Source organism: Symphalangus syndactylus, chromosome 14, assembly GCF_028878055.3.
Source record: "Symphalangus syndactylus isolate Jambi chromosome 14, NHGRI_mSymSyn1-v2.1_pri, whole genome shotgun sequence".
Classification (NCBI taxonomy): Eukaryota; Metazoa; Chordata; class Mammalia; order Primates; family Hylobatidae; genus Symphalangus; species Symphalangus syndactylus.
Window position 1 is genome coordinate 104,594,427 of NC_072436.2, and position 27,580 is coordinate 104,622,006.

At 41.5% G+C, this 27,580-nt stretch overlaps 1 protein-coding gene across 6 annotated transcripts in view; it reads right to left on the minus strand.

Moving 5' to 3' along the window:
* CRIM1 (cysteine rich transmembrane BMP regulator 1) overlaps window positions 1-27,580 on the minus strand; it is a 196,626-nt gene that overhangs the window by 83,674 nt on the left and 85,372 nt on the right. For 3 of the 6 annotated variants that reach the window (XM_055240685.2, XM_055240686.1, XM_055240687.1), the window contains 3 exons: window positions 25,601-25,843; window positions 24,365-24,485; window positions 2,399-2,520 (listed from right to left, as the gene is read on the minus strand). In XM_055240685.2, coding sequence (XP_055096660.1) covers window positions 2,399-2,520; window positions 24,365-24,485; window positions 25,601-25,843 — 486 coding nt within the window. The remainder of the gene's footprint in view (window positions 1-2,398; window positions 2,521-24,364; window positions 24,486-25,600; window positions 25,844-27,580) is intronic. The other 3 variants (XM_055240689.1, XM_055240688.1, XM_055240690.2) reach the window with 2 other exon arrangements.

The following is a 27,580-nucleotide window of genomic DNA, read 5'->3' on the forward strand; positions in this document are numbered from 1 at the left end:
GATCCCAAGGTTGCTAAGGTGGAGGTGCGGCTCTTAGTAGTTTGAGACACATCAGACTGGAGCAAGACATAAAGTCAATGTTCTGATAAGAAAGGCATGACCCATGGGTATCTAGAACCAAGAAGCAAGGAAAGAGGGGCACTCCGGTTCCTCACCCACAGGAAACACCAGCAAATCTTTCTACTAGAGATGATATCTTCAGGGGACAAATGACTTAAGATTAAAGTGTAGGGCAGTAAATAGATGGAGGATTTCTACAAAGTAACCCATTTATGGGCTGACATTTAACAGACACCTCTAGAGGGAACTAAGATGATACGAATTAGATCATTCACTGGCTCATGCAACAAAATCTGGGTGTCCTCTGTGAGGCAGATAATAGGGTAACATCCACAGACACAAGGATGAATGTGACAGACTCCTGTCCTCCAGCAAGTTCACATTTTGGAGTGAGAGACAGGCATGAGCATAAGTATTTTCCAAGTGATGAGCACTGGATGAAGCGTATCTGAGATGCTGGGAACCCAGTGAAGCAGTGACTATTTCTGTCTCTAGTGGTACAAGTATTCACAGAATCTCACCTATCATAAATTAAACCGTAGCACCTCCAGAAAAAAGGTCTGCTTGGCCATTTGCTTGTGTTTAATGGATGTGATTACTGGCTAAATAATGACCGGAATGGGGAGAAGCACTGAGAGGTGATTTAAGTGCACAGAACTTTTTCTGTTCCCCTTTCCTGTATGCTTGTATTTATAAGGTCTGTAAGTCAGGAAGCTCAACCTTACCATCTCTATCCCCCACCCTCAATGTCCAGAACTGTGCCTCTGGATGTGAATAGAAAGTGTGCACACAGAAGATTATTGGCCGGGTGTGGTGGCTCACGCCTGTAATCCCAGCACTTTGGGAGGCCGAGGCAGGTGGATCACGAGGTCAGGAGATCGAGACCATCCTGGTTAACACAGTGAAACCCCGTCTCTACTAAAAATACAAAAAGATTAGCCGGGTGTGGTGGCGGGCGCCTGTAGTCCCAGCTACTTGGGAGGCTGAGGCAGAAGAATGGCGTGAACCCGGGAGGCGGAGCTTGCAGTGAGCCGAGATCGCGCCACTGCACTCCAGCCTGGGCGACAGAGCGAGACTCCGTCTCAAAAAATAAGAATACTAAAGATTATTTACATCTGAGGCAAACTTCAAGGTAGTTCACCTATAATACCTTATTTAATTTACTGTTATTCAGTGCATTTTACAGATGTAGAAACTGAGGCCCAGGGAAATCAAGAAGCTTCCTCAAAGTTAACATAGCTAGTGAGTGGAGGACCCAATTTTCAAACTGAGGTTATTAATTCTAGTCTGTGTTCTTTCTTAACCATAAAGCCATACTGCAAGTGTTTCTTCAAAGCAAAAATAAATATTAAAAAACAACATGTGGCCACGGGCCTAAAAATCACAGAATGCAACCAAATAGGACTCAACTGCAACATAACCTTTCTTGCCTTGGGAGGGCAGGAAACCTTATGACATCTGAATTCCTACAGGAAGTATTTGATATGAATATTTCTATGTGTAATTTTGTTGTATTTTTCCAAATCCATCTCCATCTTCCTGTGTATACAAGTATTGACTAAATAATGCTCTGAATGGTTACTGACATGTAACTTGTTTGAGTTTATTTTATTTTTTGTCAATGAATATTCTGGTAGAGAAGCATGTTGTAGGTTCCCCTTCCTTCTAGCACCTAAACTCAATAAACATCAAGCCACCAAACACCAAATCTTCCAATATAAAGTGAAAGGGAGAGGCAGATTCTGTCAGAAGGAATCTTGTGACCCAAGAATCCTTTTTCAGGGCCACATGGGTCAAGCCTAAAGCAGGCTGCTATCAGTGACCAACCACTGATTAAAGATGTCCTCTCCACCACCTCTCAGCCTTTTGGCTAAGATCAGGTGCAAAGATGTTCTAAGCAGGAAAATGCTAAACAAGATGAGCAATGTCTTTCCTGTTCCCAAGTGTGGCAGGCCCAATGTAGTTTTAGCCAGGTCACCTCCCGACAGCCATGGGACCAGTTACCGAGTGACAGCAGGAGAACTATCACAGGCTCCAGGATCCTTTTCCTGAAATCCCTAAGTTTTAGAAATTCTGTAACACAGCTGAGTATGACAGCTACATGCAATCTGCTATTACATTTCCAGAATCCTCTTTCTGATGGGTGGAATGATAGTTCCTAACCTAACTTTCTTTACTGCACTGTGGATCTTAAGCAAACCTTTTTGAGTGCCCTTCAGCAAGTCCCTGAAGGTAATCCCTGCTTTGTAAAAGGCAGAAGCAGCTAAGTTGAACCCTCCCTCCTCCTCCTCTTCTGCACAAATGTACACTCTCTGAGAACAAGAGAAACCCCACGTACCATTAACACATTCAAAGACATCACAGCACTTTCCAGGTGTCCCATCGCCACGAGAGACTATGCGGGGAGTGGATCCCACCTCACACATGGGGAAACCACATAAGCCAGAGAGACACTCGCATCTGAAACCAAAGAAAAGGGAAGGAAAACCCCATGAATAAACAACAACATAGAAGTCGGGAGACCACAAACAAAGTGGCAGTGGCAGTGGCTGTGGCGAAGTACCTGGTCTATACGACACTGCCTCCTTTATCTGGTGTCACTGGGAAATGGGAAGGCAGGAGGGGTTCTAACATAATTTGCTTTCAAATAACTAAGGCTTGTCTCCTTTATATACACCCCAATTTTTAACTTTAACCATTTTGACAGAAATATTTCTAAAATGCATTACCTCATTTCTCACTTAACCAGACTGGTATTGAGCATAACAAACATTTTCTGGCTGCCTCAGGGACATCTTCATATGTGTCTGTTATGCTCTTCTGTGAATCGATGCTTGCACAGGCTAATACAGAGTGAGTGTTCCCGTGCTAAATGGCCCCATGTTGCTCCTTTGCTGCAACTGATGTTTAGGTGTTTTTCAGAGATTTTCTGACTCCTGGTTCAATGATTAAGTTATTAGCTTTTAGTATTTTCTTGTCAGTGTGATTGTCTTAAGTCCACTCTCATCTTGAGCAATATTTAATTTATGATTGTGCACAATAAAAGAAACGGACTGAAGACTGAGGAGCTCTTTATAGAGGGCTTAAGCTGTAGTAAGTGAACTTTATTACAGCTATCTTGGAAGCTGAAAGTCTTAATTTTTTGGATCTTAAGCTACCACCTGAGCATTGATCTCTCTGCACACATGAATGGGGTGTTCCATGAGCTGCAAGCTGGCTGTACTGGCTCTCACTCCTAACTTCAATGCTGCTGCAAAAATTGCTAAACACAGAAGCCTGGCAAATATGGGCAGGTGAAATAAGAGGAGACAAAATGTTGCATCTGCTACAATGAAAGAGAGGCAGGACACAGGAAACTTAGGGCAGCTGGGTGTCAGCATATGAATGTAAGATGAGGAAAGAGCCGCTAGATTTCTGCCCTGGGACTCCCCTGGGGAGAGATGTATGGGTCAGAGGGTGGAGAGGATGACGGTGGGAGTTCCCAGGTTGACAGGAGTAAAAGGAAGGCATCCTAAAAAAAGACATCCTGGCAGGAAGTATGTGGGTATTTACCTACGGTAGAGGTCAAGATCCGGGGAGGTAATGTTCCCAGCAGGGAAAACTATCAACACATTCATTAATTGTGCTTTTGTCCCCTCTTCTTATTTAAGTAATTGGTTTGTTCACTTATTGTTCTTTGGATCTTTAATAAATTAAAATACGCTTATAGTCCACAAATACCTCAATAATCAGGCCCAGAGATTTAATTACATTTATAGTTAACCATGGAACTAGAAAAGAAATTATTTTAGGTTAAGATTTGCATCAAAGACTATTAAAGCCACTGGAAAGGTGGCTTTAAACACCCCACTATCACCCCAAGGCAGGCTCTCTGAGGATTCTTCCATGTGGGGTGACGGTTCTATTGGATTCCTGGGAGAAGAGGGTGTTAGGTCATTCAGGTTTTGCTATAATGGTATTTCTACCAATGGTTTCAAGTAAAGGTTTGCCTGTTTTGTGTGAGCAGAGCTTGGAGCTCTCAATTCATAGGCTATATTCCTACAGGACAACCACTTTCTAGTGCTGAGTAAATGTGAGCTGGGCTTTTAGTGCCTGATAAGGTCATCCCATACTTTTTCATGCTTATATGCCTAGCCATTATAGTGGTAAGCACACAATCATACTGCTGTTATGTAACAGTAACATCATATTGTTTACATTTATTGTACTTGGCACTCTGTACAACTTAAAACTCTCTGGAGTTTATAGATGAATGGGGCTAGAGTACTGATAGGCCACACCCTGACCCCAATGTGTAGATGTGATTACAATGAAAGCATCCCGCAAGAATAGCTGATTAACTTTCTCTTACAAATTGTCTATGGTCCCACATTCTTGCCTACAGATGTGCTCCCGGGAATCATTCTAAACACCTCAGAGTGTATAGTCAACCAAAAAATACCTCTTCAGATGTTGTCCTTCAACACTTGAACAACCTTTACTGAACATGTATGTGCACTTATGTGCTGGGTTCTCTGCTAGGCTGTTAGGAGTCACACCACACTGAACACCATGACTAAGTCTGCCATTAAGTCTTTTTTCCCCTTTTATGTTTGACCTATTTTCCCAACATTTGTTTAAAAAATTTACAATTTAAAAAATACATTTAGGAGCCCAAGTGCAAGTTTCTTATTGACATATATTGCATAGAGGTGAAGTGTGAGCTTTTAGTGTACCTGTCACCCAAAGAGTAAACATTATATGCATTACGTCTTCCTAACATTTAAATATTCCTATTTTATTTGTTAAAGTCCCTTACAAGTTGTCTCCAGCAGGCTACAGAAGAGCTGAAGCTGCATCCAACTACCTATTAATCCATCTAGGAAAGGAAAATGTTTTATGCTGAATCTTTACAACTAAACTGACTGCATAATAAAGATCCTGGTTTTGCTAGCTGGTGTGATCCCAGCTCCTGTCTCCTTGTTTCCTTCCCTGCAAAGCCTTCTGATCTACCTGTTGCCATCTTTTGACTTTTCAGAGCTTCCCTTGAACCTGAAATTAGTACCTTAATCAAGAAAGAGCTGATGAAAGGACCACAAAAGGTGAAAGTCTGAGCTTAGGTCAGATATCTATTGGGTAGCTATCTATTAGGTTAAAACCTTACTGAAACTGCCAGTTTTGCAGTTTGAAATGGTCAAACAGCAATTCCTTATGTTCAACATAATACAACTCACGTGAGTGAAGGTATGTTTACATTCACTCTGTCAGGTAACGAAAGGGGACCCCATCATGACCCATATTTGCCCAGGAAGTCTGTTATATCTACAAATGATATGAGTCCCATGTAGTTTTAAAAAATTCTTCAGTAAGATTATTCTAGATTCTCTGGTTAACACACACTGCAGGAGGTATTCTTCCCTTTCACCAATGGGAACAGGAGTTACACAGCTTAGTCAAGTGACCTGATTTTAAATAGGGTTTCCTGTTCTCTGTGTTTTCCACTAGAAGAGACTAGATTTTCCTCTACTGAGTCATGGAGAGGAAATGCTGAACTACAGAAGAACTGACGCATGCAACCTGTACTGTCCTCACCACATTCTTTCTCTTCATTTTAATTCTTTTTGTCCTCCCTAATCTTTCCCTCCCTTTATCCCCATCTCTGGATAAGGAGCAAGCAAAGGAAAGGAGAACACAAAAGGGGCAGAGGAAACAGCATTTCATGAGAAACGCTGCAGTGAGCTGATTTCAACACTTACCCCTCATTTCTGAAGCCCTCTCCCCAATTTCCAGTTCTAGTCCAATCTCCCCCTGCCCAAGTCTCTGTCTCTCCCAAACCATGCCACACCCATCCCAAGGCTCAGTTCCCAAACTTCTGCAGTCAAAATTTATCTTCCATTACTCCTCATTTTATGTATCACTTTCTTAGCCTAGCATTCAACACTCTGAAGTCCATATACTCCTTTTCCAATTCTGTTTCCCAGTATTTCCGTTCAGTTTCCAGTGCTACGGTCATGCTCTTTTCTCCAAATAAGTCCCCACTTTGCTGTCTCTGCACTGCCTGCCCTAATGGCCTCTGCACATTCCGCATCCAGCCCTTATGCCCAGTTGTCTTTCTAGTCCAACCTCAGATAATAGCTTCTTCTCTGAACCCCCACACACCACACTTTTCTTACAGCACCCTCTTTCTCTATTTTGTGGTAACTTGAGGACTCATCTTAACATAAGCCCTTTTAGTACTTCTCATGTCTAGTCATATAAATGTTTCTCAAGTGGAAGTGAACTGGAGATGAACAAGACAGGAATAACAGTAACACAACAAAACAAAAACACAAAAGAAAGTGAGGAGAGCACTGAGATTTCTATACTGTGAACTCATAAAGGCCACCCCAGGCAGAGCTATTTGCATGACACCTTGAGCAGAAGTGCTAAGATTTTAAAAAATGAAACAAAACAGCTTTATTGAGATATAATTCACTTACGATAAGTATTCACCCTTTTAAAGTACACAATTCAGTGGTTTTATACTCACAAGGTTGTATAACCATCACTAGTACCTAATTTCAGAACATTTTCATCACCTCAAAAAGAAATCTTATACTCACTAGCAGTCACTCCCTTTCCCCCGATCCCTGGCCCTTAGCAACCAATAATTTATGTTCTGTCTCTATGGACTTGCCAATTCTGGACAGTTCATATACATGGAATCATACGATATGTGGGCTAAGGGCTTTTTAACTTCAAAGAAGATGCAACCTGTATTTGCAAGTAACCAGGAGAATAAAGCCTCTAATGTAATCCTCAGAGTTAATATAATGATCAATCGAGGTACCACATTAATAAATTTTTGCATAATGTAACCACAGCTGCAGCCAGGTGAGACTTGGTTAAGCTGTCATTTTTTTTTTTTCCTCAAGTAGGTAATGGATTCAAGCTCAGTGGGCACCTAAGTGCCTGAGTACAATGAACTCAGAAACCACGGAAACCCCTAGAGGGCACTCACCCCCTTAGGAGGTTCTGCTGGCTGAAGAGCGGTGAGTACACACTTATGCTTTCCCTTCATGTCCTTTGCTTCCTGGACTTCACAGACAATCCCAGGCAGACCAGAAGGTCAGAGTCCGAGCTCCTGGGCGTAGCTTGCAAGGTGCTCCTAAGTCTGCCTCTACCTGTTACTAGTTTTCATATTCTACTGGTTCCTGCACACACCCTACACTCCAGCAACAATGATGATCTGACGTCACGGAACCACCTGCCCCAACCCCTTATCACTCCAGCCACAGCTCACGTCCACCCAGCCTCAAATCCCTGCCTCTCCCTTGCCCCTGGTGAATTCCCCACAACCTTAAGATCATCTACCCTATAAGACCTTCTCTGGTCAAAAAACAAACAGGATTAATCTTCCCTCCTCTGACTTGCAACAGTACATAAGGGTACCTAACTCGAAGTGCATCGGCCCATCATACTAAATCAAAATCAGACTGTTTCTCCTGTGAATTCCTCTAGTGCAGGGGGCATGTCTTACTTGTTTTATAAACCGTAGTAAAAAAATGATAAAGGTACCCAACCAATAATCTGAAATAAACTTTTTCACGGCTACTAAGTCAGGGGTTAGAGCATGTATTGTTTTATATTTTTTATTTTTATACATTTTAGACTGCAAGCTTATAGGTATGGTGCTTTTCAAAATTAGTATGTGGAAGGAAAGATTATGGAATGTGTTTAAAATGCAGATTCCAGGGCACCCACTCAAACATTGTTTTTCTGCAAGTTTGGGGAGCGGCTCCAGAATCTGCCCATATAATAAGCTCTCCAGGAGATTCTGCTGATGGGAATCTGCAATCCACTTTCCAAGAACTTTGTGCCTAGATGTGCACAGCCTGGGTGGTCACAGTTTAATTTGTACTTTCCACTGAACAAAAAAACAAGTACAATTAGTTTTAACATTATAATGAGAACAATGATTACTAGTACTTGTTTTTGATCACTTACAAAGACTCCTTCCTGCCTGAATACCATTGCTTACAAGTGAGAGATACCACGAGGGAAGAAAAGAACAGAAATATTACCAATTTCTCCAACACCGTCACCCTACGAAGAAAAATGTGTGACTGCTAGCAAGCTACTTACAACTCTTGGAGACTGTTTTCTCAACCATAAAGTGAGACAGTTGGATCATAATAAACTTTTCTCTAAATATAAAATCCTTTGATTCTATCATTGCCATTCCCATTCCCGTCACTGCTGCAAACTGACCTCAGCTCATCCTCTTCTCACTCACCTGCACCCTGTCCTTCAGGAACATCAGTCACCTTGTGTCCCTTACTCCCCTGATCCTCCTCCTCCCCAAGCACCTTAACCTTCAGGCCCAGCTCAAGATAGGGCCTTTGCACTGGTGATGTTTTGTTTTTCATGGGGGCGTAATAATTATATAACTTTTTTTTTCCCTACTAAAAAACTCTAAGCAAGGCCGGAAAAGAAACAACATGCTAGATGCTGTTGTCTCCCCACCACTAGGCATGTTTCAGACCCTACATAACTAAGTGGAAGGGTCAACAGTTTGTTTTACTACAATGACCAGAGAAACCTTAAAGGAAGGTAACCTATAGGAGATTCCTGGAGGAGGCCACAGGACTAGGAGTCCTGTTTGCCCCTCCCACAGCCCTTTCAGCAAAGAACAGGAGCGCCCCTCAACCTCCGCCCCGCCCCGTCCCCCCAGAGGTATCCTCCTGGTGTGGGTGCTGATGTTATCCTAACATAGTAAGCTCCTTCTGCAGAGCAGGCAGCTCGGAAGCAGCAAGCCATCACTCTCCTCATCTTCCCCAGCAGACTCTGATCTTCCTCTGCCCGTATCCTAGAGGAAAACAAGTCAGTGAGGTCTTCTGGAAAAGATTTCTTCCAATACTGGATTTACTACACACCGGAACTGAGTGCTTGAGGCCTTCAAAGGTGGAGACATCACCATCTATAAATTAAAAACTAATACTTACAGGTGGGTGGGAGGTCTCCCTTTAGTCAGGAAACAAGGATAAATGAGGAACAAAAAGGGCAAAGCCCTCGTGTTACTAGGATTCTACACAGTGTATTAATGAAATAGCCTGTCGGGAATGGAAATTATAATGACATACAAAACACAGTGCTATTCTATAAAAAGTAGCTTCCACTTTAATTAAATTCGATGTGCTATCTTTCTACTGATTAAATTTCTTACTCTTTCCAGGAATGTGTGTTTTTTTTTTTTTAAAGGCTGCAAATAAAATATCCAAAAAGAAACAGGTTTCCTACCCAAGGGTCCAACTCTTCTTATGGAAAACAGCACTCCTCCCTATGAAAGTTCCTTAGGCTCACAGTTTTCCTCGTGTCTCACCGTAAGAGATTTAGTACTCTCTGTGTATGAATAACTAACCCTCCTTCACCCTTTCTCCCCTGTCTCAAGCTTATTCCTGCATGATTTCCTGGCATTTCCACCCCCTAGCACTGACAAATGTGCTGTAGCCACAGCAAGTGCAGCCCTGCTCTGGGGGATCACACTCTCCCCCCACAGCCATCCCTCCCCTGTGTACAGTGAGCAGAAACTGCACCTTCTTCACCACTTTCCCTTTGGAGACCACCAGAAAATCACTCTGCCTTTTGTTGTTGTTGTTTTATGCTTTGTTTTTTTCTGGGGGGAGGAATCAAAGGACATGCTCCCATGTAGGGAAGGTATAAGTTAAAGACAATCAGGTTTGGGTTCAGTGTATACTGTTCAGGTGATGGGTGCCCCAAAATCTCACAGATCACCACTGAAGAACTTACTCATGTAACCAAATACCACCTGTTTCCCAAAAACCTATGGAAATAAAAAATAAAATAAATAGATAAAAATAAAATAAAATATTCCTTTGCCTTCCTACTATTGGTAATAATAATAAAGCAGTCATTAAGCTCTTCTCTTCCTAGCTTCCTCCTGGAGGCTGGCATGTGGCTCCGGAAGCTTATCTTAAGGTGCTAAGTTGAAAGGAAAGTGGTATAAGCTGCAGGAGAACAGAAGTTGTAAGTCTACGTCATTCCTATAAGAATTTAACAATTATCCTCTAGGACTCTGCCCCACACAAAGTAGGTGTGGTGGGGAGAAAACAATGGCATCTTTCACAAATTACTACCTTGATGTGACTGGCTAAAAAAAAAAAAAAATCAGGGTCAGTTTTGAAGGGACTCAACCCCAGCGGTGGGTGGCGGGGTGAGGGGTGGGGGCGGGGGGGTGCGCCAGCAGAAACACAGCTGAAAGTAATCGCAGGGCCCGTGCCCCTGTTGAAATGTTACAGCTGGGATCTGGCAGAAATCCTGGGCCACTCAGTCCAGCTCAACAATCCGATATCACATATCGAGAGCTGGCCAAGTCCCAGGAACGGAAGGCTCCCTGCCTTCACTTCCGCAGGTCTAGGGGAAGACAATGGCATCTGCTTTCATGGCTGGTAGGATGGCTTTAGAGAGTAAGATGGGATGGGGGTGAGAGCTGCATGAAGGACTAGTTAGGAAAAGTAGGAAGGGAAATTGGCACATCACGCTGTGGAAAGGAGAACTGGGCTGGGATGTGGAGAATAAGTTTTAGTTTGGCAACATAGGTTATTCCCACTTCAGAGCTGAATTTCCAACTGCCTCAGAAAATAGATGCTTTGGAACAATGAATCAGCTTGTTTATGAACATGTAATGATTTTGTAGCTGTTTACCGAGTGTGTACATGCAGCAGGTACTAAGCTGGATTGCGGCTGGGGATACATAGGGTTCTGGCCCTAAATTTACGGAATTTAGTTTAGGGAAGCTTTGTATATATAACCACAAATGAGAACACAATGGGAGGCTGACTATTAAATCTTCTCCCCAGAGCACACAAAGAACCACCACCAACGATGTCTGGACTAACCTTCTACTTGAAAATCTGAGCAAAGCCTCCACTGCCTGGCTGCTAACACTCCTTCAGGCCGCCAGAGCCATCTGGGGCCTGAGCTAGTGCTGAAACAGATGACTTTAAGCATGCGTCCACTTGGATTCCTCTGGGCAGTCAATTCCCAGCCTCTCATCCTTGTCATCAGTGCAAAGTGAAAGACCGTATTGTCTCTCATCCTCCAAGGAATGCACATCCCCAGAGAGCACTGCTCTGGGACTCATCCCTTCCAACTGATTCCCCTGCTTCCTCCAAACTTTCCTCTGCAGACAAACTCCCCCATCCTCTGAACATATCACACAATGCACCACTCAAATTTGTTTCTAACATTTACCTGGCTCTCCCCTAAAGATTCTATTTCCTTATAGCCATCTCCAGTGAGACGGACAATCCCCACATCCTACTCACTTATTCACCTGAGATGGAAGGGACGTCAACATTCTCCAAGTTGACCACTGGCTACTTCCACATGGTTGCTTTCCTCTCTCATGCAAACCTTCCCTTCCTGTGACTCTGTCTCCTATCCAACGCTTTAGGGGGCAGAGGTTTGGGGAATGCACTTTGACAACAACACAGTCTTAGGTTCAAGTTCTGGCCACTTGCAACTATGTGACCTTGAGTAAGTTAAGTAATTTCTCTAAGCCTCAATTGTAGCCTATGTACAGTGGGGATGATTAAAGTACCTACATGTCATATGACTGCTATGCGGATTAAATGAACTGATGAAAAATAACCAGGATAGTGCCTGGAACACAGAAGCACACGACACCTGTTAGCTGTTTTATATGATTATAATTTGAGAGGCTTGAGAGTCTATGTGGACAAAGTATTTTCAACACTCTGGCCTCACTTGATCTTTTGGAACCCAGTGCCCCTTGCTGCCCCCTCTACTTCGGTGACTCAGTCCTGCGGCCACAGCTCTCTGAACTCTCTGAAGTCACACATCCTATCTGCTGATCACAACGGTCCATCCTTCCAGTTCTCCCTGGCCCATGCTCTACCACACTGACACTTCAAAGTCACTGAGACATCTACTCCCTAGATCGTTTCCTTTTCTCTGCAACCTGAACCTCCTCCTGACTGCACCTCTTTAACAACGGAGCCCAAAACCCATGGGGTTTCACTTGAACCACCATCTTCCTAACGCCTTTACCTTTCCTGCCTCTTTATCCTCCTTCTGTATCTGTCTCCCAAACCCAACTTATTTAATCCCAGAGATGGCAAACCTGAATGTCTACAGGAGTCAGGCAGGAATCCTAAAAGAGTAGAGGGGGGCTGTAGACACCTCAAGAAAGTCTGTGACCTCTAACGGGGCATCACTACTCATTCCATGCTGAAGGGTAAACTCAATGAGGGCATACCTTCCATGTACTCAAGAGAAGCCAGATTTTTACGTGAAGTATGCCAGTTTTTAAATATCAGTGACTAATTTATAAATGGAAAAAAAGGGGCACATTAAAGAAAACATGTCTTGGGGTAAAATTCAGCCCCAAGAACTACCAATTGCAAACTGTGATTCAACCCTTTGACTTCCTCTGTGTTGATACTCAAGCTGTTGAGAGCAGCTAGAGAAAAGTCAGAGCTGCTCTGCATCTTCTACCCTGAAGCCCCCCATCATGCCTCACAGACCTCGGTTCATTCCTGACGATCACTTCTTCCATGATGCCTTCTCTAACTAGAGGCACAAAGATAAACAGCTGATGCTGCACATGTGTGTGTTTGTGTGTGGTGGTGGTGGCGGTGAAGGGTGTGAGTGGCAGTTTGTGAAATGACCATCAAATGTTGGGGAATGGGCACAGAGGGAAGGCATTCCAGATAGAGGAAAGAACACGCTAAATTTACAAAGGCAAGGAAGAACACAGTGTGTTTAGTTTAAACTAATAGGTTAGCCCACCAGAAGTACATTACGTACTGGGAGGAGGACTGGGGTTATTACAGGGGTACTGGCAGGAGTCATGGCCAGAGAGGGAGGTCAGGGCTGAGTAATAAGGGGCCTTGCCTACCATACTGAGAAGCATCTTTACTTGTAAGCAACAGGAAAGTAATAAAACATCTTAAACAAGTAATGTAGTCTTGCAATGGAGTGGTTATCTCAAGAAAACCCAATATTATCATGAATTCCCTTTTTCTTGAATCATAAAGGTAAGTGGGATTAATGTTAATGTTTTAAGCTGCAAGACACATTAAAAGTCGAAAAATCAACAACAACAGCCTAGAATGCCCTTCTCTCTTTCTCCATCTGGTGAACTCTGACTCATTCTTAAACACTCAGTTCAAAAGTCAAACCTGACCGTTCTCCAAATGGGAATTAGCATGTCTTTGCTTTGCGAACTTTGTGTTTTTTTGCACACTTCTACTTCCAAAGCACACAATGCTTTAAACTACAATGGCTTATACATATTTGCCTTCCCTTTATAATATATGCTCTTAGACAGATATTTTATTCCTGCTGGGCAGCCAAATGCCTGGCACATGACAAATGCTCAGAATATTTGCTCCCTGAACAATCCAGGAACACTATGGGGTTTTGATGCTAGGACTTTTGCTGCAGACTAATTGTCTATCTAATTTAGTTAAAAGCATTCATTATTTACCCTTGCTAGGTACTGATGAGAATGAAACACATAGGGTGGGTCCTTGCCCTCAAAGAATCCACAATCTAATGTCGTAGGAATTATCATTAAAACTCTTCATGATCTAGCTATGGAAATCAAAGTCCCTGATCATATTATCATAAAAGCCATGACATGTAACTTCCTTTCTTTTCAATCAAAAGCGAAGTCAGGAAAGAATAATTTACAAAGCACTTGTCTGTATAATACATTCACAACAGGCTGACCAAGGCCAAGAGAAACCAGCTGTCTCTACCTCCTGGGTTCTAATTAGCAATTAAATGTCTACCAAATATAACCCTGAATTATCTGCAAATTGTTGCAACTACAATGATGGGGAACCCAATAATCCATATCCAATGTAAAGGTGTAAATGAAGAGTAAAATATATTCCGTGATTTGAGTTGCTTTTGGTATTTTCATTAGAGGTAGGGCTTTTACATTTTAGACTTGCTTATTAGCTATGTAAGTAATTTCACAAAGCATTTTTGCAGAGCTGTTCTGTTTGCATGTGCCACGATGATGACATAGCAAATAAGGGTAGGGAGAGACCTCTGAGTTTCAATATTATCATGCTGTAGATCCCACTTTCAACTTTACTGAAAGGCTTATGGAATTCAGTTAAGTTACCTTCTCTCAGTCCGACTCAGAGGGGCACATATACAGTGTCTGGTGATATCCATGACCACTCGGATTAAACTGGAAGCCACTGAGCGAGAGCCTTGCTTGTTTTTGGGACTAAGACAAATACAAAATAAGGCTAGACACTAGGTCAAATTCATGGTGAGATACAAAAAGCCTAAGGCCCTAGTACAGGAAACACAGCACGCACGCATCTGAAGTGAATTATTGACAAATCAAACACTCTACTAGGGAGATAGTTCATTTCCAATGGGCAAGGGCTTTACTTCTAGGAAAGCATATTTTCTTCAATCTGGGGATAGGTCCAATAATAACATGGAATTCCTACAATTATTTTGTTTTAAAAACATCAGAGTTTAATATAGACTCTGGCTTTTTTAGTCATGAGTTGACTCGCTCTTTTGGGCCAAAAATTACTGTGACAGAGGGCAACAGAATAGATGTTCTTTTCTTAGTTGAGAAAGATGAGCTTCAAATACACTTCCAAATTTTTTTCTGCATGTGTTTAAAACCAGAGAGAATGCTACCATAATAGCATGTCAAGAGTCAGGAATGTTTTAAATCTGTGCTATGCTAATGCATATTTTACTTATTATATAACTTAATTTTATGTACTCCCAAAAAGCAGCTGGAGAAATTATTCAAATTAAAGGGAACAACAACAACAAAAATGAACTGAATTATGGAAATTTGTCTACTAACAGCCCTATCTTAAAAAATAAAAACAAAAACCCAAACTGTTAAGTGCCATCTTCTCTGAGACACTATCTTAGAACAGATGGACATGATAATCAATTATAAGACTCTTAATTTGATAAAGTCCTTTTGAAAATGCATATGCAGGGATAGTTAAAACTGGTTAGCTTGAGTAGGCATGATATAAGCAACTTCATTGCCTAGCAAATGGTAAAAGCACATGGATCTACAGGAAATATTATTTGATGGCCTAAAAAACTTAACACTGTCTCCAAGAAGAAAAAAAGAAGTGCTTTCTGAGCTCTGAACATGACCCTGACAGTTCCAAGCCACCCTCAGGAAGTTTCTGACTTTGACATATTTGTTGGGTTGGGTTGATGCGCTCTCTGTTGACAGCCCCTGACCCTTGTGTGATCCTCCCACTCCCCAACACCCTCCTAAAGCCTTCAAACTGCAGAGTTATGGGCTGTAGCTCTGGAGATAAGAGTTGACAAACTTTGGAAAGCTCTACCACGGAAGGATAAGCACTTGAGCACACAGAACACTAAAGGATTCTTGATCCTGCTGCTCGTTCCATTTCTCAGAAGTAGACAGATGTTCCAGAACAGAGGAATAAGAAAATCCCTCCTGTCCTACTGAGTTTTCAGGAGGGAAGGGAGGGATAAGAAAAAACTGTCTCATCTGTTGTTCCATATGTATATGTGCTTTTTGAGGTCCTTGATTTCTCAGTTTGGATTTAGAGCTGGCATATTACTGTATGGTTTTTCTTAAATTTGGTTTTCATTGTTTGGTAGAAAGACTGTCTATTAATTGATTCTTTCCTTGAAGGCAGATGACTGTGTGTGTGTGTGTATGTTGTGTGTTTCCTTCTTATTACCTTCCAAAACTTGAGAGTCTTTTTGAAACTGGCATTGGTCATATCTGTAAGATGTTAAGACCCTTTAAAGCAGGTACCACATTTTATTAACCACTATACCACACACCAAGCCCAGTGTTCTGCCTCCCATGAGGTCCTCAATGAGTATTTATTTAACTGTTTTAACCGATTGGAGCATTTTTATATCTGTACCTTGTTTTCACTCACTGTAGCTATGTGGTTAGATTAATTTGGATTTAACTCAAGTGCTTCTGAAGGGAAGGGATAACCTGCCAAAGATTCCATTCGGCTGGCCTCATCGGGTATGAGTCAATTTCAGGCTGTGAATTCTGGAACCCCAGACAACTTTTTCTAAATATCTCTATCTATTCACAAGAAACAGTGTGCTAGCAATCTGCTAAGATTCTATTATCATAATGCAAGACAGCACCAACAAAATGAATTTTCTTGAGAGCACAATTTCAAATTGAAGCAGCTCGGTGCAAATATTTAGATGTTATAGTGAAAGCAAAGGACATTGATGACCTTCACTCTGGTCATGGGCTGTATATTTGACATATTTTTCAGACACAATGGGACTACCATCCTTCCTTTTATCTTATTTCCTTTCCTGGAGTTACAGAGTTTGGAGCTGTGATGATAGGACAGAATATGAGTGGGAAATTGCCTTCTAAGGTCAATGTTTTATGAGAGGGAAATAAAACTGAGGTTCAAACAAGGAAAAAAGTCACTTTGAGTAGATCTTTTTTCATTTTAAGAGACATAGAAATAAATGGTCCAATCATAAAGTTAGGAAAAGAGAATCTAAAACTTGTCCATGAATGCAATTCTGTGTGTGTATGCACAATTAAGTGTAAAATACAGAAAAGAACAATATGAATATGGAGCAGCTGAAGACAGAGAAGACACACACAAAGTCAGACCTCAGGGAAAGTGATGTGGCAACAGAAGGGGAGAAACAAGTGCAAATATGGGTCCAGGAGCCAGCAAGTAGCCATGCATGGGCTGATGCAGTTTCACACAGGTGAGCCTGTGGGGGCACCAGGAACCATAGACACACGGCCCTCTCCAGCACATTTACCAAGGCAGGCTGACAGGCAGAGATATCGACATTCTATTAGAAACCAGCTTAACAGAGTAAATCCTTATCTTGTGGAGTCAGCCTTTGGCCACATATTCTCTGCTTCTGCTATGTAGGGACTATCTATTTATAGATGTAAAGAAAAAAAAAAAAGGTTAACCAGCAATAGTCAACTAACCATTGACCAAATAGGCAATCTATTTTCCTGAATTATTACTCAGCTTTCACAATCCAACCAGTTCTGATTACCCTGGCTTAAATCATTACTCTAGTAGTTTATTTCATTTTGCTGTTTCTAAGGTTTTTTTTTTTTTTTTTTTTTTTTTTTTTTTAAGAAAGTTAAAAAAAAAACAGAAAACCCATAATTCTGTTCTAACTTCCCCTGGACTTTCTCCTTTTCTTATCCCTAGGTGAGCCATATATCTCTCCCATTATTTTCTGAGCCCAGAAATTTCCTAAATTTTTTCTTTACCTGTCTCCTGTTGCTAGTGGCTTGGGTTCCTTCCCCTCTAAAGGCTTTTGGAAAGTCAAAGAATTTAGAGGTGGAAGTTACTTTTGAGACAATCAAATCCCTCCTCCCCTCCTTTCTTTGCCTGGAAAACAGAGCCAGATAATGTGAGAGCCTCACCCAAACTCATGCAAAAGTGGGCCTGGATTCTAGCTTTGAACGCATGATTCGTGCCCTTTCTGAAGAGCACCAGGTGATGTGCAGAGGAGTATTCTTTAGCTACGGAATGGTTTACTCACAGGTATGTGTCTGCTTACAGACAATAAGAAAGTGCATGACACAGAATGTTAGGGCTCCTGAGAGGCAGGGCTGGAGAGGGCCTGGTGGTGAGTGAGCCCAGGGCCACAGGGGACAGTGCAGCTTGGTGGTATGTGCCACACAGACCTGCTCTGCTGATGTTCACCGGGTAGGACCCTTCCAGCTCCACAATGCTCCCTCTATGAAACAGGAGAGCGACACAGCCTGCCTCCTGTGTTGAGCTCTGTGATTCTGGCTTGTCAATATTTCTAGTGAAATTGTACTTAGAATTTCATGTGTCTAACATATTCTATTAACATTTTTTGGTGAAAACAGAAGTCACGTATTAGTCAACATATTAGCTAATAGATAATCTAACATTTTTAATTACCTTGAAGCTAAGGAAAAAAAAAAAAACAGTCAAAAAAATGCTTCTGAAGATTGATTTAAAAATAAAATAGGATTTTTGGTCTAGTGTCTCAGAACACAAGAGATACACATGTTCCAGATATAGGTTCTGGAAGAGGATCAGGCCCTTTGGTCAGAGAGAGGCAGGAGCCAGGAGGGAGCTTGGGAATCTGGCTTTCTGAAATGCACACAACCCAGAAGAAACTCTATTTTAAGTTTCTGAACATTATAAACAATGACTTAATTTATTTCTACCTTAAAATAGCTGGATTTTCTCAATAACTTTTAAGAAGGGCATATTTATAAAACAAATTGATAAGAGAACTTTTAGAACAAAAAGTTTGGGACAAATTTCACAAAAATAAATTTAAAATAGGTGACTGTCAATAATATGGTAAGTTCATTCATCTTAATAAAAAGATATAAAGTTCCTTATCAAAAGGCGTAGGTATTTAAAAAACTCGTGACTTACAGTGAAAGTGAGTACGGTGGAGGTATTACTGTCTAGATTTTTAACTAGTTAATGTCTACCTTGTAAGCCTGTATCTGAAACACTGGTGAAAAATTACGGAGACAAAGTGAAGAGTCTGTAAATTAGGTCCAAACATTGGAGAGAGCAAGGAGTGGCAAGTGCAGAGAAAACACTGTGGTCTTAGAACTCTCTATCTTCTTGAGAAATAGCCCAATTGGGCTGAGGTCTGGGCTGGTGGACACCAGGAGAACATGGACTCTCAGATGTATAGCCCAGGCTGGATCCATCCTCCAAATGCATCTGCCTCTGGTGAATCCATTTCTCTCAGGTAAGCTCAACCATTACAGAGAAGAATCTCTATTCAACACCTTTGCAAGCTTTGTTTTGTTTTAAAAATGGACCTGGTTTTATCCGGCAGATTTTCTGGTATCCCAAAGTAGCATTCCCTTTTGTATGATGGGAGAAAACCTAGTTTAACCTAGGTGGTCACAGCACTCTTCAAGAAGCGGAAGGTTAAAAATAATGGTTGGCTAAATGATACTTAAAGCTGAAGTGGTGGCTCACAGGCTCTTAAATCACATGTTTGCTCCTGGGTGGACTGCCAAATGGCAAGTGAAGAAACAAGCAGAAAAAGAGCTGCTGGGGGGCACAAGGGGCTTAACTATAATGCTGCCCGAATTTCACCTGAAGACCAGAAGGGCATGAGTTTTTGGAAGAGGGTCAGGTATCTGCAACACACCACAAAATTCCTGCAATCAGAAAATGAAAGCTAAAGGGCATCTATCTTGGTTAAATGTAGATTAGGGTAGATTAAAAATGGCCACAAATTCTTTGTGGCTTATCTCATCAAGAAGTGGAAGCTACTTTCCAACCCTTTGAATAAGGGCTTGTCCTAGGACTTCCTTTGACCAACAGAGTATGGTAGAAGTGTTGTGTAACTTCCAACTCTTGGTCTCCAAAGGCTTTGCAACTTCCTCTCCTACTTCTGACATCATGTAGGGAGAGGGGTCTTTCCAGCCATCCCAGCTGAGTTTCCAAACATGGGAAGGACATCCAGTCCCAGTCAACCTGCCAGCTGGCTACAGAAGAACTGCTCAGTCAATACACAGAATCAGGACAAAGAATGAATCTTTGTCATTTTCAGCTACTTCTTTTGGGGCGGTTGTTACACAGCAATGAATAACTGAAACACATATGTGGTATGCAGATAGAAATGTGTTGGTGAGATGTAAATTCATATTCCCCGATATATTTCTTGGACATAAAAATAACAAAACATTGTTATCAAAAAAGCTCCAGTGGAAAGAGCACAGGGTTTTCAATAAAAAAAAATAAAAAAACCTGGGTTGAAGCTTTGAACCTGCTCTGTCTCTTGTACCAAGGAAAATTTGTGATTTTCTGCAAGTCTCTTATTATCTCAATCTCCATTCTCATACCTATAAATTCCTCATAGAATTAAAGTGATGGTAAGATATGAATAGTGAAAATGCTTTATAAACAGCAAGGCACATTACACATTTAAGCTGTGACTGCTATTGCTATCTATGTCACTTAAAGACTATCTTGGCTTTTTTCTTCCCTGCAAAGAAATAATTTGCATTAATGTAACTGTCTTGTAAGTTTCTGTTGTAAATTCTCTTATGCACAGCATCATCTGTACAAGCACACACATGCAGACACTCACAAAGGGACTTTCAAGGACCACAAGGTGTCCTAAACCTCACAGACAGTCCCATTTTCCCTTTTGGTCATTGTGTAGTGTTTAGGCCCAGTATAAGGCCCAGAGCCACTAATTCTTATCCCTCTCCACCCTCTCCTGAAGGATAGAATGCATTGCCATATATCACATATCATGTCTTCATGCCAACAGAAGAAAAAAGGATGAAAAGAAACGGCGGGATGCCTGGAAATCTAAGCCAAGTTGAGGGAAGGAAGAATTAAATAATGGTTAAAAATTAATTACATCACACACAAGAATGATGTTCAAACAGGATGAAGTTCAAGAGAAAAGACACAAAAGAGGTGAAAATGAAAGATAGGCCATTAAACAAGACAGAAAGGCAGCAAGGAAATAAGGAACAGCCTATATTCACAAAAGCCACAGGTAGAAGGGAAAACCAGTATTTGTCAGGGATGGAAGTGGAAAGTGAAACCCATGCACAGTAAGAACATCTGGAGAGTAGTGTCTGTCACTTGTAAGAACTCAATTCATGTTTGATGAATGAATCAAGTGAAAACATACAATTCAAGACAAAGCTAACAAATCAAGCTCACACAGAAATGCGGCAGTTAGGGGCCCGAATGGGTGAAATAGTCTCATAGGGAAGGGCAATTCCATTTGGATGAGAATGAAGGAGAGAGGAATGTATTCTTCAAGATAGGGGAGAAAAGTCCACAAACGCACTTTCTAGCCCATGAAAGTACAATAAATTCTTATAAAAAGGGAGTTGTTACTTTCACTGAAGTTAATTCTTTACAGCTAAAGTTTCAGATATTTTACCTTACTATGCCCTAAAATGTAAATGGCTTTCTCCCCTGATTTCTCCACATAATCAGCTTTGCTCTCAAATGGCTCTAACTTCTTAACAATGCTCTTATAAGTATGCTGGTAAAAGTCAAATAATCATAATAGGATCTTATATGTTCTATAATGTTCTTCTTTATGCCTAAAAATAATGCTCTTAAAGAGTGGACATTTGACATGGCTCACACACAAGAATAAAGTTACGTAGTTTTTCTCGTAAAATACTACCACTATTATTACATGTTAGGCTTTTTTTTTTTTTTCCATTTTCACCTGATTATTTGGGTTGTCAGTCTCTAATCAATGTACAACCTATCACCCCATCACCCTCCTTAATAAGCAGGAATCCACTGAATATGCTAAACTAGGGTGAATGGATCTACGCCACAGCCTGAGTATATTCTGCATTTACTGACTCATTCAGCACTAATGCATACAGAGGAAAAGAAAACATGACACGATTCCTGACCTTTACGAACATCATATAGCTGATGAGACAAGACTTCATGCATGCGACAATTCAATAACAATGTATGAAAGTCGATAATTAATTGACAGCACAGGAAAGGATATGTGGGAAGTTTCTAGGCAGTGGGACATGTGTTGGTTGAAGCATGAAGACCACGTGGATAGAGGAGAAATTAATTAGAGTCCTGCTGGATGAGCAATATGAAAAGAGATGGAATGGAGAGAGAAAGGCATCCCATGCTGTGAGAGATGACTGACGTGCTTGGAATGGAGAGTTTCTACAGGATTGAGGAGTACCGCGCCATAAAGATGGGGACTGGGGGAAAAGTGCAAGGGTTTGAAAATGAGACAGGGAGTAGTATTACAACCCAATGGCAGGAAGGTAACTAGAAACTAAAAATATTCATTCTTTTTCTTTTCTTCAACATATAAATCATCTTGGGTAAGAGAGGGCCTGTTTGTTCATCCATTCATTCACCAATAGATGTGGGCTGACATATTATATTTAGGTAGAAGAGGCTACAAAATACTCCCTTTCCTTGAGAATCACACAGGACAGGAGAGATAGACAAAAAAAATCAGTGTGTTCAATGTGTTATGAAAAGTGCTATGATAAAAAGATACACGGGGGATGGATGACAACGGAGCAGAGAGGGACTCTTAAGTCATCTTCAGGGGCCAAAAAATGACAAGACTTCAAAGAGCAGGAAATGCAGTCTTGAAGGAGAGGCGGAAGCTGCCTATATGTATGTAGAGGGGCAAGGGAGTCCAGGGAGAGGTAGTGGCAACTGCAAAGGCACAGGGCTCGTGAGAGGGCTGGAGGAGGAGACCCTGTTCAAAGGGAACAAATGAGCAGGGGATGAGTATGGGTCACTGATTATCTGACATACAGGAAACTAAAGAGCTGTGAGAACCTATCCCTTCTCTGCAAATAATTTACAGTGGGATGTTGAATGACTACCTTCTCTGTTTTCAATGTCTTGATTAGAGGCAAATTTAACTTTGGCCATTCTTCATTTCTGAATGCCGAAGTCAAAATTATGTTGATACAGTAATAATCATCTTCAAGTTTTATTTTCTAGACTCACAGAAGCTTGAGGATAAAACGGAAGGCATCTAGTTCAACCTCCTTTTCAACCTAATATAATTCTTCTAAGGCATACCGGGCAGGTGGCCATCCAGACGGAAAGAAATCTATCCAGCTCCAAGGAGCTCTGGCTGCCTCAGGAAGCAGCCAATTCACTACAGAACATCACTAGTTGTGGGAAAGTTTCTTCTTAAATTGAGACTAAATATACCTTCCTGTAGCTTCTACCCATTTCAACCCCCCAGAGTGACTGAAAAAATAGCTGACCATGCCTCCTATGTGCAGATGGCGCTATGTGACATTTATAACAGTGAACTGAGAATTGTCTATTTTCCTCACTAAAGGACTTTCTCATTAACAACTGGCTTAGTTTTGATTAATTAGGTTCTCCAATATAATGTACCACCTTCCTTTTCAGGAAGACCCCGAAGGGACATCTGTTACTGTTAGTGATGCTCCATTTATCTCCTTTACTGATTAGTAATACCTTATATTTGCAAAACATTTCACCCTGTCCTAAGCATCTGCACATAAATTATTACATTCTAATGTCATAGGAAGGTTGCTGCACCAATGTATGTTATCTTCACAAAAATCTTTGCATCTGTTTTATGATACAGTATAAAGGACATGTCTTAGAGAATCCTAGGTTTGACAGAACAAAGGCTACGAGATGCCAAAGATCTAACTTATTTTATGAGAAGAAAGAAGGAAAAAGTAATTATCAGAACAAATTCTGGATGTCTCTTCAATTACGGACAAATAACTGCTACTTACCTTACCTATGGACCACATATACTCTACTCCTATCTTATCCAACCATTTGCATAATCACAGGTACTCATGCAACAAACCTAGAAGCTAAATGCCTGGCACTGGGACTGAGGAAGAAGAGGTTGGAAATTGAGTTAAATAAGGTACAGTTTTAACTCATCCTATTAAATGTAGAACGAAAGCTGAAACACATGAGATGACTTAGTCATAAAGATGGCGTGTTGACCTGCAAAAGATGGAAGGGAGGTCATGGCAGAGAAGAGGGGTGAGTAGTGGGGGGGAAAACAGACTGTAAACCCTACATTTCCAAGAACAGTCTTCCCCAAAGCCAAGTACAAAGGAGGGACAGCTCTATGGTGGTGCTTTGTAGACTAAAAAGGACAGGACCCGGAGATCCTCATGTTCTAGAGAAAAACTAGTTCTAGGGGGCTAAGTGCATGCCCTGCTACTAGGGTTAAAATGACAGTGGCTCTTCCCCGCAGTCAAGCCAAAGAGAGATGTGTTTGTTATTCCAGAAAGCATTGTAAGAATTAAGACTCCTCTTGGCCTCAGCAAGAAATGGGTCTGGGTAGATGTGTGATTCCAAACATCAAGGGTCCCTGTGGAGCAGTGCTGTGAAGCATGCAATGTTTCATCACACTGAACATGTTGTTTAAGCACCTACAAGATTCACTGCAGAGGATCAAATGATGTGCCTACTCTTGATAGACACCTCACTGCCTGCCTCCCTATCTATATACAGAGGGGCATATTTGCTTATATAGGTCCCAGGCCTCAAAAGTGTACAGGCACCCTTATAGAAAGAATCTATAAGGGTTAACGACTTAACCTGATGACACCTGGTTTTTATCTGAGGAAAGATATATGTAAATACCAAGTAATGCAAACAGTTCAGTGATTTCTTCCAGAGAAACATGAAAGGACTAGGTTTCTCATGGGAAAACAAACTGCATGCTCAAAATGTACCTTAGATGATGCTAACAAACAAGGAGAAAACTTGACAAACTAATGGCAACTAACCTTGTTGGCAAAGTACAGCAACCATCTGCAGTGAGTCTGACTTGAGTTTCGTAGCTATCCGGGGGACACGCGGTCTGCTGAACAGGAGGGCATTCCACAGTCCTGCAGTCCACACCGAAAACTGAAAGGGGGCAAACAGAGAGGCACCGTTTATTGTTACATTTACTTGCTTTTGGAGTCCCTAAATGAAATACTAGCTCTTGACAAATTTCCAAAGTCTACTTGCTTCCAGAAGCCCAGTCCTAGTGTCGACATGTTACTCCAGTTAATGCTACAGAACTGCAATATTCCTCAAATTTTCTGTGTAGGGAAAGAGGTGGGGATGAGATATTTAAGAGTTACAATGAAGACAGAGAAAGAATTAAACCAGCAGTGGTTACATGGATAGTGACAGTTAGCCAGAGGCATTTCTGATTGATAGAATAGTTCAAGAGATGGACAAAGGATCACTTTGCTTGGAGCGTTTATCTAGCAGTTAAAAAAAAAAAAAAAGAAAGAAAAAGAAAAACCCAAACAAAAAAACAACTGGCTGATGATTAGAAACTTGCAAAGAGGAAATCACTATAACTCAGAAGTGTTCACAGACCACATTGGAAATGCTGCCACAAGAGCAAGGATGTTAGAAATAATATAAAGCAAGAAACAGCTGGGACACAATAGTACATCAAATGTTGGCAAAGAGGGTGAGTAAACAGTCAAAGATGACTTGGCACATGCTATAAAGTAAAGAGGGCAGATGCCGGGGGGGAATTGGCAAAAAGAAAGATTGGGGCTGAGTGTTACATTATGAAACTTCCGGCGTTTTGATGCATGTATTCATCTAAAAATAACTTTGTTTTATGTATGATGATTGTTTTTAAATGTAATAATTCAAAGTGGCAGATATAGCTGCAAATAAGGTATCTGACCTTCTCTGGGGAAATGAAGCAGATTGCCATAGTACCATAAATTTTAACCCTACCTCCCCAGTCAAGCATACTTTGAAGGAAAAAAAGAAGAAAAGAGGAAAAGACACGCTCGCTCTCTAAAGGCACTTATGTACCAGTGGATGATCACTATGGTTCTCTGACTAGAAGGCCAGAAGTCAAGCTGCCATTAGCCCAAAGTGGCAGATTCACAGGACACCGGTGAAAAGGCCCATCTTCGTGTGAAAGGAGAGGCCAGGGGTGGCTGAGGAGGGATCTGCTACCCTCTGATGCAAAGGAACAAGGCTGCTGAGACAGAGCTCGTGCATACCTGGTTTGCACTCATAGAGGTCACAGCACTCTCCCGGCTTCCCTGAGGCTTTTGACACTAGTATGTTCAGGTTTCCCGGCTGGCAGACTTTGCGCAGACAGCCTGCGGGGTTGCACACGCAGCGGCTGGGTAAAGGACAGCACTCCCCGGGAGGAGCATAACCCTCGATCAGAACAGAATCTTCAGGACAACGTGGAGAGAACTGGACTTCACAGCGGGCCTTGGAGCAATCTGGCTTCTCTTCTAAATGGGAGAGAAAGAATTTAGCTTATGCCCAGGGCAGTGTGGGGCACTTTCAACAGAAGAACAGACAGTCCTGATGATCTATTTAAGTAGCCAAAGAGGAGGGTAGGGAAAGAAATTCAGTGTAAACTTTCAAATGTAGTTTAACTAACAATGAAAACCTCACCCAAGATCTACCCATGACACCAAAATATGAGCCTGAAATTCCCTTCTTCTCCGTCTTCCTACCCACTTGTGTTAAACAATGAACATCTGGAGCAATGACCAAAATGAAGAAAGCTGAAGGGAAGATGCACCCATGGCGTGGAGAATCTGAAAACTGGACCCATTCTTTCACTAACTGAAAGATCTTTGAATTCAAAAGAGCTTTAAAGGCTGTTCTTTGAAAACAGTGTACCTTAAAACACAAATAAATCACGGCTACTTCAGAAACCGGAGACAATGTGTATGACAATCAACATGGAGGAACTCTACCTGCACACTCTTGAGTATCAATGGTATTCTATTAAGAGTCTGTGACTTTATGATGTGGCAGCTTAGCAAGATGGATAATGAGCCAAATTCCCGTGTAATTTCCTGAAATGGCACCTGATGTGTTTCTATTTCTAGCAGAGCTCCATCAAACGCACCTTATTCCCCTCTCTCTAATATTATCTGCTGACCCATTTGCTGTATCTCAATTTTAGAGATGGGAAAATTAAAACAAGGTTGGTTTACTCAGATTTTACAACGGGGGAGCAAAGCCCTGGCTTCTAGAACCCCAGTCCACAGTTTAGCTTCTTGGGTTGAGTTTTAAGAGACCTATACGAACATAAGGCCCTTGAGGAAAAGATAGAAATAGACTTTGAGGAAAAGATAGAAATAGACTAAAAGACATTATCACAGCCCAGGACCTTTGGTGGGAGATGGGGAGTTCAAGACACGTTAGGTGAAACTGATGCCGGTTAGTACCAGGCAATGTTTCCATAAGTGTTAATTGGTCTTCCTAAAGTAAAACCCAAACACAGAATTGCGTAGTAGGATAAGACCCAAAAGGTCACCTAGTTTAGTTTCCTCACTTTGTAGATAAAGAACCTGAGGCTCCAGAGCTTAAGGGACCTGCTAAGGTCATTGGTAAACTTAAAGCAAGAATCCAGGTCTCCTCATTCCAGTCTACTCAGGTCTTGATATCATAGCAGTGGATCTCTTTCTAAAACCATGCCTGTTCCTTTAGTCATTTTCTACCTTGACTGCTGTATCTTTCCTCTTCCTTATCTATTTCTTGTCTACCTAAGACATAATATAAGAGACCCTTCATACTTATAGTTCTAGTAAATTCACTGAAACACTGACTGAGCACCTGCTGCTTTAGCAGCTTGGGACATGTCAGTAAAGAGGAAAGACACAGGTTCCTGCCCTCATTAGCTGATATGGTAGTGGAGGATGACAGAACGTAAGTAACAAACATTATAAAGAAGCAAATTATATAGTAGTAAAGGGTGATATGTGCTATGAGGGGAAAACAAGAACAGAGTAAGAAGGAATTGGAATGCTTAGAAGAAGTGGGTAGCAGTTACAACGTGGTGAGAATGGATGGGCATGATTGATTAGTTTATGGCTGAACAAAGACTTGAAGGAGTGAGGGAATGAGCCATGGAGATACTTGGGAGAATAGCATCCCAGCAGAAGGAACTGCTGACGCAGGCTTGTGTGTCCCAGGAAGAGTAAGAACGTCAGTGTGGCTGAGGCACAGCAAGT